The 22,431-nt window shown below is 44.7% G+C and overlaps 1 protein-coding gene across 1 annotated transcript in view; it reads right to left on the bottom strand.

The window, feature by feature from the left end:
- Window positions 1-22,431, bottom strand: part of TEX14 (testis expressed 14, intercellular bridge forming factor) — a 125,353-nt gene that overhangs the window by 3,288 nt on the left and 99,634 nt on the right. The window contains exons 25-27 of the mRNA XM_070735410.1: window positions 17,030-17,117; window positions 7,835-7,961; window positions 2,491-2,583 (exon numbers count right to left, since the gene is read on the bottom strand). Of these exons, the coding sequence (XP_070591511.1) occupies window positions 2,491-2,583; window positions 7,835-7,961; window positions 17,030-17,117 (308 nt within the window). The remainder of the gene's footprint in view (window positions 1-2,490; window positions 2,584-7,834; window positions 7,962-17,029; window positions 17,118-22,431) is intronic.

The raw sequence follows: 22,431 nt of genomic DNA, 5'->3' as shown, positions 1-22,431 counted from the left end.
TTTGGGAATTTTAAGTTCACCCATATTAAAGCATTGTTGGCTGGGGGATTCTGGGAGTAGAAGTCCACCCATATTAAAGCATTGTTGGCTGGGGGATTCTGGGAGTAGAAGTCCACCCATCTTAAAGCATTGCTGGCTGGGGGATTCTGGGAGTGAAAGTCCACCCATCTTAAAGCATTGATGGCTGGGGGATTCTGGGAGTGAAAGTCCACCCATCTTAAAGCATTGATGGCTGGGGGATTCTGGGAGTGGAAGTCCACCCATCTTAAAGCATTGATGGCTGAGGGATTCTGGGAGTTGAAGTCCATCGATCTTAAAGCAGACTGATTGGGAAATTCTGGGAGGAGTACACCCTTCTTAAAGTATTGTGGCTGGGGAATTCTGGGAATTGGAGTCCATCCATCTTAAAGCATGCTAGCTGGGGGATTCTGGGAGTGAAAGTCCACCCATCTTAAAGCATTGCTGGCTGGGGGATTCTGGGAGTGGAAGTCCACCCATCTTAAAGCATTGCTGGCTGGGGGATTCTGGGAGTGGATGTCCATCTCTCTTAAAGCATGCTAGCTGGGGGATTCTGGGAGTGAAAGTCCACCCATCTTAAAGCATTGCTGGCTGGGGGATTCTGGGAATTTTAAGTTCACCCATATTAAAGCATTGTTGGCTGGGGGATTCTGGGAGTAGAAGTCCACCCATATTAAAGCATTGTTGGCTGGGGGATTCTGGGAGTAGAAGTCCACCCATTTTAAAGCATTGCTGGCTGGGGGATTCTGGGAGTGAAAGTCCACCCATCTTAAAGCATTGATGGCTGGGGGATTCTGGGAGTGAAAGTCCACCCATCTTAAAGCATTGCTGGCTGGGGGATTCTGGGAGTAGAAGTCCACCCATCTTAAGGCATTGCTGGCTGGGGGATTCTGGGAGTGAAAGTCCACCCATCTTAAAGCATGCTAGCTGGGGGATTCTGGGAGTGAAAGTCCACCCATCTTAAAGCATTGCTGGCTGGGGGATTCTGGGAGTGGAAGTCCACCCATCTTAAAGCATTGATGGCTGAGGGATTCTGGGAGTTGAAGTCCATCGATCTTAAAGCAGACTGATTGGGAAATTCTGGGAGGAGTACACCCTTCTTAAAGTATTGTGGCTGGGGAATTCTGGGAATTGGAGTCCATCCATCTTAAAGCATGCTAGCTGGGGGATTCTGGGAGTGAAAGTCCACCCATCTTAAAGCATTGCTGGCTGGGGGATTCTGGGAGTGGAAGTCCACCCATCTTAAAGCATTGCTGGCTGGGGGATTCTGGGAGTGGATGTCCATCTCTCTTAAAGCATGCTAGCTGGGGGATTCTGGGAGTGAAGGTCCACCCATCTTAAAGCATTGCTGGCTGGGGGATTCTGGGAGTAGAAGTCCACCCATCTTAAGGCATTGCTGGCTGGGGGATTCTGGGAGTGAAAGTCCACCCATCTTAAAGCATGCTAGCTGGGGGATTCTGGGAGTGGAAGTCCACCCACCTTAAAGCATTGCTGGCTGGGGGATTCTGGGAGTGGAAGTCCACCCATCTTAAAGCATGCTAGCTGGGGGATTCTGGGAGTGGAAGTCCACCCACCTTAAAGCATTGCTGGCTGGGGGATTCTGGGAGTGAAAGTCCACCCATCTTAAAGCATGCTAGCTGGGGGATTCTGGGAGTGGAAGTCCACCCACCTTAAAGCATTGCTGGCTGGGGGATTCTGGGAGTGGAAGTCCACCCATCTTAAAGCATTGCTGGCTGAGGGATTCTGGGAGCTGAAGTCCATCGATCTTAAAGCAGACTGATTGGGAAATTCTGGGAGGAGTACTCCCTTCTTAAAGTATTGTGGCTGGGGAATTCTGGGAATTGGAGTCCATCCATCTTAAAGCATGCTAGCTGGGGGATTCTGGGAGTGAAAGTCCACCCATCTTAAAGCATTGCTGGCTGGGGGATTCTGGGAGTAGAAGTCCACCCATCTTAAGGCATTGCTGGCTGGGGGATTCTGGGAGTGAAAGTCCACCCATCTTAAAGCATGCTAGCTGGGGGATTCTGGGAGTGGAAGTCCACCCACCTTAAAGCATTGCTGGCTGGGGGATTCTGGGAGTGGAAGTCCACCCATCTTAAAGCATTGCTGGCTGAGGGATTCTGGGAGCTGAAGTCCATCGATCTTAAAGCAGACTGATTGGGAAATTCTGGGAGGAGTACTCCCTTCTTAAAGTATTGTGGCTGGGGAATTCTGGGAATTGGAGTACATCTATCTTAACGTATTGCTGGCTGGGGGATTCTGAGAGTTGAAGTCCATCGATCTTAAAACATTGCTGGCTGGGGAATTCTGGGAGTGGAAGTTTGCCCATTGTAAAACAAGCTGGCTGGGGAATTCTGAGACCTGAAGTCTCATCACCTTAAAGTCCCTGAACTTGACAAACACCGATCTAGATGTTTCTACCCCAACAAGCATTTGAGGGGAGACCGACATGATCGGCACCCACATCCTTACCTCTGGATAGCCTCTATCAGGCCCTTATTTATGTCATGGCTGTCGGCAGTTGGACAAAGTAACTCCAACACTTTGTCAAGGTTTGAGTTAGCTCTGCAAAACAATCAAAGGAAAGGAAAGACCATGAGCAAGGACAACAGCTGTTGGACTGACTGGCAGAGAGAGAGAGAGAGAGACAACTGGTTGTCGTGTTGTTGTCATTTGAAACACCCCCTCCAGCTGATTGCCTTGGATAAACCCATCCAGTGGCATTTGCTAACCGGCCCTATTTTACAAGGTTAATCTAAACGGGCAGCAAGCACAGATTATGCCTTGCAGGGAAGAGTTTTTGCTGCGAGGCTTGGCTGCAACATGGATTAACAGAGTTGGAAGGGACCCTGGAGGTCTTCTAGTCCAACCCCCTTGCTCAGACAGGAGACCTTATGCCATTTCAGACAAATTGTTGTCCAATTTCTTCTTAAAAACTTCCAGTGAACTGCGGAAAAAAACAATTGCTGCCAACCTGGCTTCCGTTGAAGACCTGCATACTGCAGGAGTCAAAAAGAGGGCCGTGAAAATATTTACTGACCCTTCGCATCCTGGACGATGTTCCCTCTAATTTTTTTTCGGTGTGGGCGGAAAAGTATAGTGTCTGAGCGACAGTCCCTTTCGGACTGGGCGGCATAGAAGTATGTATGTATGTATGTATGTATGTATGTATGTACAGTGGTACCTCAAGATACGAACCCCTCGTCTTACGAACAACTCGTGATACGAACCCGGGGTTCAGAAAAATTTTGCCTATTCTTACGAACGTTTTTCGAGTTACGAACGCCAAACCCGAACTTCCGGGTTCGGCGTTCGGAGGCTCCTGGGAAGCCGCCCGGCTGTTTTAAAAGGTGACCGCCAGGCTGGGGGGCTTCCCAGCACCCCCCGGAACCCCGAACCCGGAAGTTTGGCAAAAGTTCGGGGTTCGGGGGGGTGCTGGGAAGCCCCCCAGCCCGGCTGTCACCTTTTAAAATAGCCACGCGGCTTTCTAGGAGCCTCCTGAAGCCGAACGCGGAAGTTCGGGTTTGGCGTTCGGCTGCGGGAGGCTCCTGGAAAGCCGCCCGGCTGTTTTAAAAGGTGACCGCCGGGCTGGGGGGCTTCCCAGCACCCCCCCGAACCCCGAACCCGGAAGTTCGGCAAAAGTTCGGCGGGGAGCTGGGAAGCCCCCCAGCCCAGCGGTCACCTTTTAAAATAGCCGTGCGGCTTTCTAGGAGCCTCCTGAAGCCGAACGCGGAAGTTCGGGTTTGGCGTTCGGCTGCGGGAGGCTCCTGGAAAGCCACCCGGCTGTTTTAAAAGGTGACAGCCAGGCTGGGGGGCTTCCCAGCACCCCCCCAGCCCCGAACCCGGAAGTTCGGGGCTCGGGAGGTTGCTGGGAAGCCCCCCAGCCCGGCTGTGAAATGCCTCTCGTAGCAGCTGCTAGAGCCGCCGGCATTTCACCTTCCCTCCCAGGCAAAAAGAAGCCGCGCTGCTGCTCCACTCGCCCGGTCCTCTTCTGCCTCCCGCGCCGATGTTCCCCACTGCGTCGGGGGCCGCCAGCCCCGAATCGGACGCATCCTCGCCACTACCGCCGCGCCCACTGCCCGCCCCATCCTTGCTGGAGGTCTAGCCGGAGCCGGAGCCAGGTCCGCTCGGCCGCGCCTCCTCGCCCGCTGCCCAGCCGCCCAGGATGCTGACCTGCTACCTCGCGGCGTGCCCGCCGCCGGCCCGATCCTGCGCCTCCTGCTTCCCCCCCCAGCCAAAAATACAAAGGCGGTCTGCCGCTCCCGCGGAGCAATGGGAAGCTGAAGTCGCCGGCGGTTTCAGCCTCCCTTTGCTCCACGCTGCTCCGCCCTGCCTGTCTTTGTGTTTTTGGCTGGGGAGGGGAGCAGGAGGACCTTCCTGACTCCCTCCCCCCAGCACTTCACCCAGGACAACAGGCAGAGCGAAGCAGCATGGGGCAAAGGGAGGCTCAAGCCTCCTTTGGTGGTGGCGGCCGGCTTCCCGGTTTCTGAGTTTTGGCCTTGCACGCATTAATTGCTTTTCCATTGATTCCTATGGGAAACAATGTTTCGTCTTACGAACCTTTCACCTTACGAACCTCCTCCCGGCACCAATTAAGTTCGTATCTTGAGGTACCACTGTATGAATGAATGAATGAATGAATGAATAAATAAATAAATAAATAAATAAAATAAATAAAATAAATAAAATAAATAAAATAAATAAAATAAATAAAATAAATAAAATAAATAAAATAAATAAAATAAATAAAATAATTAATTAATAATAAGAAAAAAATTTCCTTTTTTTATTAAAAGAAATTAATAGTAAAACAAAACCAAAATCTATTACTATTATTATCTTCTCCTCTTTTTCCATCCCTGTCTCCTCCCCCCTTTTGTGTGTGTGTGTGTGAACTCTTGAACCATTTCCAATTAGGGGTGAGCTATTGGAAATGGTTCAAGAGTTCACACACAGACAAACAGCTGGGGGGTTTTTTCTCTGTTATTATTTGGGTGTTTTTTACCATATGCTTTAAATCAGGAATCATTTCTCTCTCTTTCTCTCCCCCCCTCTTTGCTCTCTCTCTCTCTCTTGTTTTCTTTATCTCTTTCTGTTGCTCACTCTCTCACTCCCTGCCTCCCCACGGTGCCTCCAGCCCCCTTGCGCCCCTGGCTTCTCGGCCCTGCCCCCCGCCTGCCTGATCTGCCCCCTCTCCTCCGCCGCATCCTGCCTTGGGGTGCGACTTCTCCCGCGGCAGTGGCAGTGCTTTCGTCCCGCAACTGCCACTGCCGCGGGAGAAGTCGCGCCCCAAGGCAGGATGCGGCGGAGGAGAGGGGGCAGATCAGGCAGGCGGGGGGCAGGGCCGAGAAGCCAGGGGCGCAAGGGGGCTGGAGGCACCGTGGGGAGGCAGGGGCGGCCGTGGCTCCCTTTCCTCCTACTGCCGCCCCTCCCCGCCCCCACCCCCTCCCCGCGGGCTGGCAGGGGGATGGGGAGCGCGTGCCCATGGAAAAGGGTGCGCGGGGGGGTATTTTGGGGAGCGTGCGTGCGCACGCGCACAGCTTACGAGGAACACTGATCCTGGACATAAAATGTTTCAACTCCTACCCTAAAAAAGTCACTACAGAGCACTGCACACCAAGACAACTAGACACAATAACATTTTTTTCCTGAACGCCATCACTCAGCTAAACAAATAATTCCTTCAACACTGTCAAACTATTCACTAAGGCTGCATTACTATTACTACTAGTCTTCTCATTGTTCCTCCCACTTATGACTGTAACTTGTTGCTTGTATCCTTACGATTTATATTAACATTGTTTCCTGACTGCTTATTTGACCCCTATGACAATCATTAAGTGTGGTACCTCATGATTCTTGACAAATGTCTCTTTTTTTTAATGTACACTGAGAGCATATGCACCAAGACAAATTCCTTGTGTGTCCAATAACACTTGGCTAATAAAGAATTCAATCCTATTCTAATTGCTGTTCTATTCTGTTCTAGTTGTCTCGGTGTGCAGTGCTCTGTAGCGACGTTTTGAGGGTGGGAGTTGAAACAGTTTGTGTCCAGGGTGTGAGGGGTCAGTCAATATTTTCACTGCCTTTTTTTTGACTCATGCAGTATTTATTTATTTATTGGATTTGCATGCCGCCCCTCTCCGGAGACTCGGAGCGGCTAACAGCAACAATAAACCAGTGTACAATAGTAATCTAATATTAAAAACGATTAAAAACCCATTAATATAAATACCAAACATACATACATACATACCATGCATAGAATTGTAAAGGCCTAGAGGGAAAGAGGATCTCAATTCCCCCATGCCTGACGGCAGAGGTGGGTTTTAAGTAGCTTGCGAAAGGCAAGGAGGGTGGGGGCAATTCTAATCTCTGGGGGGAGTTGGTTCCTATACAGGTCCTCAATGGAAGGCAGGTTGGCAGCAATTGTTTTTTCTGCAGTTCTGAAGGAACTGGTTTGCTAAGTTGAGGACTGCCTGTTTAACATTAACAAATACATAACGAGATGTATTTTACTAAAGCTCAAACTGGAAGCTGCTGATCCAGTTCTACACAGGAATCATTGAGTCTGTCATCTGCACCTCTATAACTGTCTGGTTCCGTTCTGCAACCCAACAAGACCGACACAGACTTCAGAGGACAATCAGAACTGCAGAAAAAACAATTTCTGCGAACCTGCCTTCCATTGAGGACCTGAATATTGCACGAGTCAAAAAGAGGGCGGGGAAAATATTCACTGACCCCTCGCATCCTGGACACAAACTGTTTCAACTCCTACCCTAAAAATGTCGCTACAGAGCACTGCACCCAAAGACAACTAGACACAAGAACAGTTTTTTTCTGAACGCCATCACTCTGCTAAACCAATAATTCCCTCAACACTGTCAAACTTTGACAGTGTTGAGTTGTCAAAGCGTGGAACCCATTACCGGACTCCAGTGTCATCCCCAAACCCCCAACACTTTACCCTTAGATTATCTACAGTTGACCTATCCAGATTCCTAAGAGGTCAGTAAGGAGCGAGTACAAGTGCACTAGAGTGCCTTCCGTCCCCTGTCCTATTGCTCTCCTATATCTCCTATACCTTTCTTCTATTCCTATATCTCTTCTTCTATTCTTTCATTGATATGTTCTATTACTTTATCTTCTCTTCTATTCTTTCTTAGATATATTTTATTATGAGTATCTCCTCTATAACCTTCATCATGTATTTTACTATGTGTATATAGATATATACCCACTAAAACCCTCATTGTGTATTGGACAAAATAAATAAAATAAAATAAACTTTTTACTAAGTCTGCACTTCTATTTCTACTAGATTTTTTCTCATCCTTCCTTATCACCCATTTCCTCTCACTTATGACTGTATGACTGTAACTTATGGCTTGTATCCTAAGATTTTTATTAATATTGCTTCTTCATTGCTTATTTGACCCCTATGACAATCATTAAGTGTTGCACCACATGATTCTTGACAAATGTATATTTTTCTTTTATGTACACTGAGAGCATGTGCACCAAGACAAATTCCTTGTGTGTCCAATCACACTTGGCCAATAAAGAATTCTATCTATCTATTCTATGTACAGTATTTTAAAGAAGAGATTGGACAATCGTTTGTCTGAAATGATATTGGGTCTCCTGCTTGAGCATTGGAGAGGGTGGTGGACTAGATGACCTCCAAGGTCAATTCAAGCTAAATTCTATTTTTTTCAAAAAAAAAAATTATTTTGGACGTCCGCTTGTACAACCCATAGAAAAACAAGACCTCCTGTTTTTTTCTTCCTGTTGCAGAGAGCTGTAGTCCTACCTTTCTGTATCTTGTCCTAGACAGCTGCTGCTGTCCCTCACCCAGAGGTTGTCGTAAGTTTTGGTTGCGTTGGGCGCTTCATTTTCCTGCTTCCCTGTTTTCTTTAAATCCAGTGGATCGGGATCTCCTGACAAAAGCAGAGCAAGGGGTTAATTGAGAAGCATTAAAATTGATATACCAATAAAATTGAACGGGTCCAAAGACGGGCTACAAGAATGGTGGAAGGTCTTAAGCATAAAACGTATCAGGAAAGACTTCATGAACTCCATCTGTATAGTCTGGAGGACAGAAGGGAAAGGGGGGACATGATCGAAACATTTAAATATGTTAAAGGGTTAAATAAGGTCCAGGAGGGAAGTGTTTTTAATAGGAAAGTGAACACAAGAACAAGGGGACACAATCTGAGGTTAGTTGGCGGAAAGATCAAAAGCAACATGAGAAAATATTATTTTACTGAAAGAGTAGTAGATCCTTGGAACAAACTTCCAGCAGACGTGGTAGATAAATCCACAGTAACTGAATTTAAACATGCCTGGGATAAACATAGATCCATCCTAAGATAAAATACAGAAAATAGTATAAGGGCAGACTAGATGGACCATGAGGTCTTTTTCTGCCGTCAGACTTCTATGTTTCTATGTTTTAGTGCATTCACTGATACAGTCCTTCCTTCCTTCCTTCCTTCCTTGCTTCCCCTCCCTCTCTCCTTCCTTTTTCCTTCCTTCCTTCCTCCCTTCCCCCTCCCTCCCTCCTTTTTCCCTTTGCTTCCTTCCTGCCTCCCTTTCCCCGTCATCTCTCCTTCTTTCCTTTCTTTTCCTTTCCTTCCTTCCTCCCTCCCTTTCCTGCTCCCTCCTCTCCTTCTTCCCTTTTTCTCCCTATCCTGCCTGTATTATTATTTTTACAAACAATTCAAAGCAACAAACATTTCTAAAAGACCTTGCTCCTCTTAATCGCTTCACAACCCTGAGCGATCTAGTTAAGGCATGATCGTAGATGACGTCAAACCAAACAGCTAAGCCATAGAGAAATATCAGTAGCTGAGAGTTGTTGTCACCATTATGCTCATTTTTGCTCGACTCTGCCAGGCAGCACGATCCATTTTTTTAACATGGTTTTCCCCGACTTTTAAACATTTTCATAGTTTGGTTCCCCCCTGATTTATTCAATTTTCTTCATGAATTCTCTGATAATTCCCTGATATTTCCCGAACCGCCAATTTTTTTTAAAAAAATTATTATTATTATTATTATTATTATTATTATTATTATTATTATTAATTAGATTTGTATGTGGCCCCACTCTGTAGACTCGGGGCTGATTTTGCTGATAATTTCCTGACTTCCCTGCTTTTCAGGTTTGCTGGACACCCTGTATTTCTCAAAGTTAACTTTAATTCAACTAAGTACAGTGGTGCCTCGGTTCTCGACCACAATTCGTTCCAGAAGTGTGGTCGAGAACCGATTTGGTCGAGTACCGAATTTATTTATCCCATAGGAAATAATGGAAATGGATTTAATTGGTTCCCAGCCCCTGTTAACTCGCTGGGAACCAATTAAATCTATTTTCTTTATTTCCTATGGGATAAATAAATTCGGTACTCCAAGCTGAAGAAGGGTGGGAGCGGCTGCAATCCCAGCAGCTTTGGGGGGTTCCTTTCCTCAATGCTTCGTATTATTACCTGTAAGCAGCTGCAAAAACTTTCTCCTTCCCGGCGGCGGCAACGGTTTCCCTTCGAGGAGCAACAGCGCCGGGAACGTCACGTAATGAAGGGAAGCTGCTGGAGCGGCGGCAACTGCTGAGATGGCTCCGGCGGCTTCCCTTCATCACGTGACGTTCCCGGCGCTGTTGCTACTCGAAGGGAAGCCGCCGCCGTTGCCGCCGCCGGGAAGGAGAAAGTTTTTGCAGCTGCTTACAGGTAATAAGAGGAAGCAATGAGGAAAGGAGCCCCCCGAAGCTGCCGGGATTGCAGCCGCCCCCACCTTTCCTGCAGTTTGGAGCTCTTATAGAGCTCCTCAGCCCCCTGAAGCTGCTGGGATTGCAGCAACCCCCGGCGGTAACATTTCAGATAGTGAACAAAATTTTCTGTGGCTGTTCGGTATCCGAATTTTTGTTCAGATACCGAAGGAAATTTTTGCCGAAAATTTTGTTCATTATCCGAAATGTACGAGAACCAAAGCGTTCAAGTACCGAGGTACCACTGTAGATCTGTGTGGGGCTGAGTAGTTATCCACAACTAATCTCAATCTAAACGTTTATGTGTGTGCGCAACCTTGGTAAACAAGGATTATTCTGCTCATACATCAACAGTGTCCATAAAAGTCGTACAAAAAGGGACACTCACTCAAGAAAAATTTCGCTTAACAACATAAATTTCAAGCTGATTGTGCCCAAAACTCGAGGCCTGCCTGCATAAATAAAACCTAACTCTTCGTGTAAAAGCGTAGCAGGGTGTGATTAAAATACAAGCGCGATTACACAGGGGCCTTTTAATATTAAAACCGAGACCCTGCGGTGGGAAGTAAAAATAGAACCCAAGATGAAAGGATCTAATAACAAAACGATTAAAATTAAATTGCAATCCTTAAGTGTACCTAAAAAGATTGGTTTGTTATTTATTCATCCCTCATCTGTCAGAAACAATTAAAACGTAAAGGGTAAAACAGAAACTGAATACAATTCCCATTCCCTCTGCATCTATTATTTGCGGGTGGATTCGGGATGCAACGGTACAAAACTTTGGGAAAAGCCCTGAAATTGAACAATACAGTTGATTCCTCCTTGTTTAGCGACCATTCAAAGTTACAACGCCATTGAAAAAGCGACTTAGCACCCGTTTTTAACACTTACGACCAAGCGTCCCAGTGAGTCACATGATCAAAAATTGGAGGCTTATAGCAGTGTTTCCCAACCTTGGCAACTTGAAGATATTTGGACTTCAACTCCCAGAATTCCCCAGCCAGCATTCGCTGGCTGGGGAATTCTGGGAGTTGAAGTCCAGATATCTTCAAGTTGCCAAGGTTGGGAAACACTGGCTTATAGTACAAGTGACTTGTACTTATAACGGTTGCATGGTCCTGGGGTCACATGATCCCCCTTTTGCGACCTAACGTCAATGGGGAAGCCAGCTTCACTTAAAAACTGTGTTGTTAAATTAACGACCGCAACAATTCACTTAACAATGGTGACAAGAAAGGTCATAAAAATGGGGCAAAACTCAGTTAACTGTCTTGGTTAGCAACGGAAATTTGAGGGGGTGGTCGTAGGTAGAGGACTTAGCTATACGTAAGAGTTTTTAAAGATCAAAACCCGATTTTCTGATTTGATTTGAATCAAATACTGTGCAGAAATGACTAAATTAACTATGGTAATTAGAAATAATACTGAGTCCTCATTCAACAACTGCTGGGATCCCTTCTATCGTTGGTTAGAAAAAATAAGAACAACTTGCCTAATAAATGTTAAGAACTGTAAATATTCAAACAGATACAAATCTGGTATTCAATCTTTCTTTTTAAAAAAAAAATAGATTTATGAGACATCGATATATATACTAAAATTAGACTGGCTTTCTTAAAACCTCTGTATCTTGATTTATTCAACACTTTGTCTTATTTATCTAAAATTTTAAATATTAAATACGTATAAGGAAATGAGCTACTGAAAGTATATCTAGTTCACAATTTTAACACAGATCTACCGTACACTCGCCCGCCCTTTCTTTCCTTCTACTCTTCCTTCTTCTTTCCTTTCTTTCTTCTGTATGTTTGTATGTCTGTCGACGTTTTTTGTCTATTTGTCTCTGTCTATTGTCAAATGCATACTGTTTAAACTATAATTCGACAGGATTCGAGAGCAATCATGGGCTTCCCAAGGTATGCCCATGTTTCACCATCACTCCGCAGTCTGCATTGACTGCCGATCAATTTCCGGTCACAATTCAAATTGTTGGTTATGACCTTTAAAGCCCTTCATGGCATCGGACCAGAATATCTCCGAGACCGCCTTCTGCCGCACGAATCCCAGCGACCGATTAGGTCCTACAGAGTGGGCCTTCTCCAGGTCCCGTCAACTAAACAATGTCGGTTGGCGGGCCCCAAGGGAAGAGCCTTCTCTGTGGCGGCCCCGACTCTCTGGAACCAGCTCCCCCCAGAGATTAGAACTGCCCCTACTCTCCTTGCCTTTCGTAAGCTCATTAAAACCCACCTTTGTCGTCAGGCATGGGGGAACTGAGACATCTCCCCCGGGCATATACAATTTATGCATGGTATGTTTGTATGTATGTTTGCTTAGTAAATGGGTTTTTAAAAATATTTTAAATTATACTTATTAGATTTGTCATGAATTGTTTTGTTTTGTTGTGAGCCGCCCCGAGTCTGCGGAGAGGGGCGGCATACAAATCTAATAAATAATAATAATAATAAAATAATTATTGCTTTAATCTCTAATTACCCATTACTCGCATTTCCTCTTTTCATGTAATTTGACATGTCTATATTGTTAATTGTAACCAATGTATTTATTGTATATTTGCAAATAAAAACTTTTTATATAAAAAAAAACAAAACCCGATTTTCTGTGGTGCGAAGTTAAAAAACAAGAGCCCCCACGAAGAGACAGAACGACAATCATAACAAAACGATTAAAAATTAAAACTGCAATCCTTCTGTGGACATAAAAAGATTGGAACTGCTTCTGGTTAATTATTTATTCATCATCATATATCAGACATAATTAAAATGTAAACGGCAGAATGCAACCTAAATGTACTTCCCATTTTGAATGCGGTCTTATCAGCTGACAGATTCTGGCTGCAAAAACCGTAAAAAAAATGTTTGAAAGGCAGACAAAAGGCCTGTAATTTAATCATACAGGTCTTCCTCGACTTACAGCCACTGGAAGTTATATGGGTGCTGAAAGAAACTTTACAACTGTGTCAAGGATCTGGGAGTGCACATATCCAATGACCTAAGTGCCAGAGCCCACTGTAACAACATTGCCAAAAATATGACTTCAGTAACCGAGTTGTCGAAGCGTGGAACTCATTACCGGACTCCATAGTGCCATCCCCAAACCCCCAACACTTTACCCTTAGATTATCTACGGTTGACCTATCCAGATTCCTAAGAGGTCAGTAAGGGGCGAGTACAAGTGCACTAGAGTGCCTTCCGTCCCCCTGTCCTATTGCTCTCCTATATCTCCTATACCTTTCTTCTATTCCTATATCTCTTCTTCTATTCTTTCATTGATATGTTCTATTACTGTATCTTCTTTTCTATTCTTTCTTAGATATATTTTACTATGAGTATCTCCTCTATAACCGTCATCATGTATTTTACTATGTGTATATACTATGTGTATATACGAGTCTCTGGAGAGGGGCAGCATACAAATCCAATCAATAAATAAATAAATAAATAAAATATAGATATATACCCACTAAACCCCTCATTGTGTATTGGACAAAATAAATAAATAAAATAAATAAATAAAAGGCACTAAGAGTTGTTAATGTAATCTTGCGTAGCTTCTTCTCTGGCAGTATTACACTGCTAACCAGAGCTTACAAAATATTTGCTAGCTCAATTCTGGAATGCAGCTCACTGCCCTGCGTATCAGACATTAATACAATTGGGAGTCCAGAAATATTTCACAAGAAGAGTCCTTCACTCCTCCACTCGCAACAGAATAACTTATGCCACCAGATTTGAAATTTTGGCCTTAGAAAATCTAGAACTACATCGCCTTCGATCTGATCTAAACGTAGTTCATAAAATCATCTGCTACAATGTCGCACCGGTCAATAACCGCTTCAGCTTCAACCGCAACAACACATGAAGACACAATAGATACAAACTGAATATAATGGTAATAATAATAATAGTAATAATAGTAATAGTAATAAGAGTAGTAATAATAATAATAATAATAATAATAATAATAATAATAATAATAATACAACTCGGAGCCTGAAAAACGTGGATATCAAAGACGGATGTACCAATTATGGAAACAAGAATATGCAGACTCAAAAATAACAGAACTTCGACTGGCCGATCAGCGACGACTCATAATCAGGAACCAAATGTTCAGTGAAGTCGAATTAGAAGAAATACAGAAAATTTGCAAAATAGAAACACCAAAATCTGATCTGGCACCAGTAGAAGCCTCAATAAGATCTGAAGTCACTGCACAACTGGAACCTGATGAAAATTTGGAAAGACAGCAAGTAGCTGCAGATGAGACACTTGACACTATGACTCAAAGGCAGCAAGAACTTAAGGACCAAATACTTGCTCATGCGGAGTTCAATGCAGAGCGAAAGAGACTGCCAGCCTTAAAAAACATAAGCAAGAAACGACTTGTCCCATTGATGGAAGACATTAACTCTGCACCTGCAACTGTCAATGTAACTTCAATTGAAGAATTGAATCAGCTTGCCTACAGTACAGCTGTGATAGTAACTGAAGAACTAGGGTTACTGCAACAGAAACCAATCGGAAAACCAACTGGAAAACCAAAATGGAAAATCCGACTAGAAGTGAAAATCAAAAGCTTGAGATCAGATGCAAGTAACTTGAAGAACATTAAGGAGCAGAAACTTAACAATCAGAAGATCAAAGACTATTTGACAAAAAAGTACTGGCTTAGTATAAGAAAGATCGAGAAAGCTCTGGAAATTGTAAAGCAGCAGATAACAGCGACAGCCAGGAAAATTGAGCGATATGAAGCTAGGATCACCCAGTACAGGCAGAATCAAGTATTTCAATCCAACCAGAGGCAGTTCTACCAGAACCTGCATCAGCAAACAGATAAAAAAATTGAAAAAGTCAGAGGTGAAAATAACAACAAAGTTCTGGAAAGATCTCTGGGAGGTTGAAAAGGACTATAACAGGACTGCTGGGTGGATAAAGGAGTTTGAGAAGGAATTCTCATGGAGCAATATGCAGCAGCTGGCTATAACACCTGAAATGATTGCAGAAAGAGTGAAGAGGGTAAAGAACTGGACATCCCCTGGCACTGATCAGGTGCATGGTTTTTGGCTGAAATACCTGACCAGCCTGCATGCAAAAATGGCCAAATTGTTCAACAAAATGCTGCAGACAGAAATATCAGTGAATGGCTTACAACTGGCAGAACATATTTAATACAGAAAGATGCAGCGAAAGGAGCCATACCAGGAAACTACAGGCCAATAACATGTTTGCCGACCATGCTCAAACTGCTGACAGGTATCATAGCTGACAGAATTCAGGACTACCTAGAAGAAAATGACATCATGCCAGTGGAGCAAAAGGGCAATAAAAGACAAAGTAGAGGTACGAAAGACCAGCTCCTAATTGATAAAATGATTTCAGAGAACTGTAAGAACAGGAAAACAAACCTATACATGACCTGGATTGACTACAAGAAAGCCTTTGATTCGTTGCCACACAGCTGGATCATAAAATGCCTGGAAGTCATTGGAGTCAATGAAAACATCAGGAAATTCATAGGAAAGGCGATGAAATATTGGAAGACTGAACTTTTTGTTGGGAATGAAAGCTATGGACTGATCAACATCAGAAGGGGCATCTTCCAGGAGGACTCTTTGTCCTCATTGCTATTCATCATCGCTATAATCCCACTGTCACTCATCCTACAGAAAACAAACCTAGGCTACCAAACTGCTAGGAATTCACCAAAAATTTCACACCTGCTGTATATGGATGACCTGAAGTTGTACGGAAAAACAGAAACTGAGATACAGTCACTAACCAACACTGTGTGAATCTTCAGCAATGACATCAGCATGGAGTTTGGCCTGGATAAATGTGCCACAGCGGCACTGAAAAAGGGGGAAATCACTGAAAGTGAGGGCATTGAAATGCCAAATGGTCAAACCATCAAGTGTCACCGGCCAGAAGCCTACAGATACTTGGGCATCTTGCAACTGGATAATATCAAGCATGGCCATGTGAAAACTGTGATCAGCAAAGAGTACATCCAGGGGACCAGAAAGATTTTGAAGAGCAAACTGAATGGTGGCAACACTATCAAGGCTATAAATACTTGGGCCATACCTCTCATTAGATACACAGCTGGTATAGTGAACTGGACTCAAGCAGAGCTGGACAACTTGGACAGGAAAACCAGAAACAATAGGAAGCTTCTCAAGGTGAAGCAAACTAAGTACAGGAAAACTGTAACTCAATGTTGTATGGACAGTTGGCGGAACAAAGCACTGCATGGCCAGTTCTTGGAGAAGATTGAAGGCAATTTAAAAGAACAATGTACATCAAAATCCAATTAATTAAAGTTAAAACTCTAAAACCCCATAATTCAATGCCTTGCGAGGGCAAAAACAGATTCCCCCAACCCCTGGAGGCCCTCTGGAGGACATACAGGGGTGGACACAAAAATGGAAACACTTGACTTTTTGGCATCACAAAGTTTTAACATGTTCAAATCAATCAAAACTTGACATATTTTAATGTTGTTGTTTTTTAAAAAATCTCCAACTTCTGGTGGGCCCAGTAGGCTCATGTTTCACCCTCCCCAGGCTCTAAAGGCTTCCATAGAGCCAGGGGAGGGTAAAAACGCTCTCCCCATTCCCTTACAGGCTCACTAGAAGCCAAAAACACCCTTCCAGATCCCCTGTGTGAACCAAAAATCAGATAGCCAGCACACACATACATGCTGGAGCTGAGATAGGGCAACGGCTCGCGTACCAGCAAATATGGCTCCGCATGCCAACTGTGGCACCCGTGCCATTGGTTCGCCATCACTGGCCTAAGGGCATGGCCAAGTGTTCTAGAGATCTTCCTAGCCAAGGTGCCCATGAGCCTCTTCTTGATGCTAGGGTGCACAGGGCTGTTAGAAGGCACGAGTGACTAAGCAAGAGGAGGTCTCTTCATGCAGAGACCTCCTCTTACTTAGCCACTCGTGCCTTCTAACAGCCCTGTGCACCCTAGCATCAAGAAGAGGCTCATGGGCACCTCGGGATGTGCAGAAGGCCCCGGTTGGCTTTCAGCCTCTGACACCACATCCTCTCCAACCTCCTTGCTATATGACTCTGGTGCCAGATACACTAGGGTACCAGCCCACACATATCTCTTGATCCTCGGGATCCATGGCCAACTGCACTGGATGCAGATGGGCTACAATAGTAGGTACTTTGGATGCACGGGGAGACGTTTTCCAGGATCCTCAACCTACCTCTTTGGGGTGGGCTTTGTGGAGCAGACGGACTCTCCCGCCCTGATTGTGACAGATTCCTTGAGACGGGCAGCCAAAGGGTACCGTCCTGGAAAACAGGAAAAGGGCAGAATGAGACGTTTGAGGTTGGATGTGTCAGAAAGGGAGGCTTGAATCGCTTCCTCCAACCTGGTGCCCTCGGATGCTAAGGGCTTCAAGCTTCTGTAATGGAGCCAAGCTTATCTCCGTGGGATATCTGACCTGGACTGGATTGTACGCCTCCATCTCCACCCTCACTGGGTTGCAAGTAGCAGCCTGTCCAACACTGGAATTGGCTTGGCTAGGAAGGAGGAGGAGGAAGTGGAGGAGGAAGTGGAGGAAGAGAGGAAGTGAAGGAGGAGAAAAGGAGGAGAAGAGAAAGAGGAGAAGAAGGAGGAAGAAGGCAGAAGAAGAGAAAGTGGAGGAGGAGAGGAGGAGGAAGAAGAGAAAGAGAAAGAGAAGGAAGAGGACGGAGGACGGAGGAAGAGAAAATGGAGGAAGAGAAGAAGAGGAGGGAGAGAAAGAGGAGAAGGAAGAGGAAGGAGGAAATGGAGGAAGAGAAGAAGAAGGAAGAGGAAAAAGGAGGAAGAAGATGAAGTGGAGAAGAGGATGAGGAGGAAAAAGAGAAAAAGAAAGAGGAAGAAGGAAGAGAAGGAGAAGAAAAAGAGAAGAAAGAGGAAGAAGAAAAAAAGGAAGAGAGGAAAAAGAAGAGAGGAGGAAGAGGAAGGAGGAAGAAAAGGAAGTGGAGGAAGAGAGGAGGAGGAAGAGAAAGAAGAGGAGGTGGAAAAGAGGAGGAAGAAGAGAAAGAAAGAAAATGAGGAGAAACAGGAGGCAGAAGGAAGGAGAGGAAAAAGGAGAGAAGAAGAGAAAGGGAGGAGATGGGAAAGGAGAACAGGAAGAGGGAGAGATGGAAAAGTAGGAAGAGGAGGAAAGGGGAAGAGACCAAATAAAAATGGCTTCGGCCTGACAGCGTGTGGTTGTAACGTTTTATTTCCTTGCATTTAAACACCACCTCCCCCCACCAACCTGGCAGGTTCAATCTTGTTCTTTGTTCCGGAGTGTATTTTGCCAGCGGTTGTTAAAGCCTAAGTGCCTGGTAACGGATAAAATAGCTACTAATGGAAAAGAATATTGTACAAATTACTTTTTATCCCTGCGTGGTAAGCGGAGTGGCTCAGACGGCGATTATTCAACTAACTGTTTGCGGAGACGAGCTCCTCTAAAAGTTCTACCCGGCGGGAAATTTTACAACCTTTAAAAACGGTTTTAAAATAATAATAATAATAATAATCCTTTCGGTTAATTCTTTTTGGCAACTTGGTTTGCCTGGTAGCTTAACGGCTAGGTTTGCCTGAATGCCGGTAGTCCCTGACTGACAATGGTTTGTTTAGTGACCGCTCGGTAGTCACAACGGCACTGAAAAAAAAGGGATTTATGACACACACACCCATCACAACATCCTTGGGGGAGTGATGTGTCACGGGATCCAAATTCACACACTCGGCAACTGGCATGTACTTGTGACGGTGGCAGTTTTCCTCGGTTCGTGGGACCGCCCTTCTGCGACCTTCTGACAACGCCAATGGCGGAAGCCGGATTCACTTAACGGCTGTGTTACCGACGTGAGGAGTCAGTTAACTTAGACCTCTAAGTCTTTTCCAGCTCGGTTATTTGGATTCGTATCAAATTTGGATTCATACCAAAATACCCGTTAGGTGCCATAGAGTCGGCCTTCTCCAGCTCCTGTCAACTAGACAATGTTGTTTGGCGGGGCCTTCTCTGTGGGGGCCCTGGTCCTCTGGAATCAGCTCCCCCCCCCGAGATTCATACCGCCCCTACCCTCCTCGCCTTCCGTGAGAGTCTTAAGACTCATTTATGCAGCCAGGCTCGGGGCGATTAGACCCTAGCTCCCTGGCCGACAAATGTTATTTATGGTTGTTGTTTGAATGGGTATGATTGATTTTTAATATAGAAACATAGAAACATAAAAGACTGACGGCAGAAAAAGACCTCATGGTCCATCTAGCCTGCCCTTATACTATTTCCTGTATTTTATCTTACAATGGATATATGTTTATCCCAGGCATGTTTAAATTCAGTTCCTATGGATTTACCAACCACGTCTGCTGGACGTTTGTTCCAAGCATCTACTACTCTTTCAGTAAAATAATATTTTCTCATGTTGCTTTTGATCTTTTCCCCAACTAACTTCAGATTGTGTCCTCTTGTTCTTGTGTTCACTTTCCTATTAAAAACACTTCCCTCCTGAAACTTATTTAACCCTTTAACATATTTAAATGTTTCGATCATGTCCCCCCCTTTCCCTTCTGTCCTCCAGACTAGACAGATTGAGTCCATTAAGTCTTTCCTGATACGTTTTATGCTTCAGACCTTCCACCATTCTTGTAGCCCGTATAGTTAATGACTTTACAGTAGTTTATTTAATTTTACTTAATTGGATTTACCGTATTGCATTTTATTGTTCTTTTTTATATGTTGTATGCAGTGATGGGCTACCAAAAATTTTACTACCACACTGTGGGCGTGGCTTATGCATTTTGCTTCAACATCTTTCAGTACAAATTGGATGCTCTGGGGTGGAGCTCCAAATTTTGCTACCGGAATTGCATTCCCGACCGTTCCCATAGGAGCCCATCACTGTTGTAAGCCACCCTGAGTCCTCAGAGGGGCGGCTTACATCAATGGGCAAACAGGAAGTTCAGAAAAACGCACTTCCGGTTTGCTGTTGTGCTGTTTTTTTGCAATCAGGGGTTCAGGAAGCTTCCTTGAACCCTCCGGAGTGCAAAAAACAGCACAACGGCAAACCGGAAGTGTCTTTTTCCGAACTTCTAGTTTGTCCATTGGGGGATTTTTTGGCTTCTGGAGCTTCAGGGAAGCGTCCGGAGGGCAAAACGGCCTTTCCCAAGGCTGAAAACCAGCTGGCCAGCGTGCACGAGCTGAAACATGGAAAAGTCTTGCGTGCCCTCCGATATGGGTCCACGTGCCCCATAGGTTCACCATCACAGGATTAGGGTCTCCTGCCTGAGCAAGGGGTTGGATTAGAAGACCACCGAGGTCCCTTCCATTTCTACAATTTCTCCTGTGAATTCGTCTTGACTCTCAGGAAAAACGTCCCCTTCTTAGGGGAAGAGGAAGAGACTCATAAGTAGCAAAACTTTTATCAATATCTACAAAAAAATATAAAATTGAAGGAGTCCAAAGACAGGCTACAAAAACGGTGGAAGGTCTTAAGCATAAAACGTATCAGGAAAGACTTCATGAACTCCATCTGTATAGTCTGGAGCACAGAAGGAAAAGGGGGGACATGATCAAAACATTTAAATATGTTAAAGGGTTAAATAAGGTTCAGGAGGGAAGTGTTTTAAATAGGAAAGACAAGAACAAGGGGGCACAATCTGAGGTTAGTTGGGGGAAAGATTAGAAGTAATGTGAGAAAATATTATTTTACTGAAAGAGTAGTAGATGCTTGGAATAAACTTCCAGAAGTGGTCGGTAAATCCACAGTAACTGAATTTAAACATGCCTGGGATAAACATAGATCCATCCTAAGATAAAATACAGGAAATAATAATAAGGGCAGACTAGATGGTCCATGAGCTCAATCTGTATAGTCTGGAGGACAGAAGGGAAAGGGGGGACATGATCAAAACATTTAAATAAGTTAAAGGGTTATATAAGGGTCAGGAGGAAGGTGTTTTTAATAGGAAAGTGAACACAAGAACAAGGGGGCACAATCTGAGGCTAGTTGGGGGAAAGATCGGAAGCAACGTGAGAAAATATTATTTCACTGAAATTGTAGTAGATGCTTGGAACAAACTTCCAGCAGACGTGGTTGGTAAATCCACAGTAACTGAATTTAAACATGCCTGGGATAAACATAGATCCATCCTAAGATAAAATACAGGAAATAGTATAAGGGCAGACTTGGTGGACCATGAGCTCTTTTTCTGCTGTCAATCTTCTACGTTTCTATGTTTCTAAAACCTTTTCAATAATTTATCCTTCCTTTCTAGCGGAGCTGTTTTCCTGCGCGGAGGCTCTGCGAAGGCCAGAGGAAACTGCTGCTTCTAATGAGCGGATCAAGCACTGCCTGGCCGAGCTGTCAATCCAAAGAGGATGGGGGTGACCAAGGGCAGCGGCTGACAATCGCCTTCCTTGATCTACTAATTCCTTCTCCCCCCCCCCTCAAGAGTTCAGCAGAGATGGCAAAGAATGGAACAGAATATTCTTTGCTGGCCAAGCGTTGGTTGGACACACAAGGAATTGTTTCCAGTGCAGAATCTCTCCATGTTATGTATGTATGTATGTATGTATGTATGTATGTATGTATGTATGTATGTGTATGTGTATATCTGTCTGTCTGTAGGACAGGGGATGGTAGGCACTCTGGTGCACTTATGTATGCCCCTTACTGACCTCTTAAGAATCAGGAGAGGTCAACAGTGGATTGTCCAAGGGTAAAGTTTGAGAGGTTAGGTCAGGAGTGGGCAATTATTTATTTATTTATTCTATTTTTATGCCGCCCTTCTCCTTAGACTCAAGGCGGCTTACAACATGTTAGCAATAGCACTTTTTTAAACAGAGCCAGCCTATTGCCCCCACAATCCGGGTCCTCATTTTACCCACCTTGGAAGGATGGAAGGCTGAGTCAACCTTGAGGCGATGATGAGATTTGAACCGCTGACCTTCAGATCTACAAGTCAGCTTCAGTGGCCTGCAGTACAGCACTCTACCTGCTGCGCCACCCCGGCTCATTAATTAATTTTGCCATGGGCCCGCATGAGAAATTGGGATGGTTTTGGAGGGCCGGATGAATATAATTAACTCTACCCAATACTGTATATTATAATTATATATTATATTATATTATATTATATTATATTATATTATATTATATTATATTATATTATATATTTCTCTTTCCTTCCTTGTTCCCTCCATTTCTCCTTCCTTCCTCCCTCCATCCATTTCTCCTTCCTTCTTCCCTCCCTCCCTCCCTCCATTTCTCCTTCCTTCCTTCCTTCTTCCCTCCCTCCATTTCTCCTTCCTTCTTTCGTTCCTTCCTTCCTTGTTCCCTCCATTTCTCCTTCCTTCCTCCCTCCCTCCTTCCATTTCTCCTTCTTTCCTTCCCCCCTCATTTCTCCTTCCTGGTTGGACCAGCCTCTGCGGGCGGGTCACAGAGCGGGCGGGCCACATGCGGCCCCTGGGCCGCCAATTGCCCAGGTCTGGGTTAGGTGATAATACTACGGAGCCAGGTAGTGAGTTCCATGCATTAACTACTCGGTTACTAAAGTCATATTTCCTGCAATCAGGTTTGGAGCGGTTTACTTTAAGTTTGTATCTGCTGTGTGTTCCTGTGTTGT

Source organism: Erythrolamprus reginae, chromosome 1, assembly GCF_031021105.1.
Source record: "Erythrolamprus reginae isolate rEryReg1 chromosome 1, rEryReg1.hap1, whole genome shotgun sequence".
NCBI lineage: Eukaryota > Metazoa > Chordata > Lepidosauria > Squamata > Dipsadidae > Erythrolamprus > Erythrolamprus reginae.
This window is presented reverse-complemented; position numbering and strand designations above follow the sequence as displayed.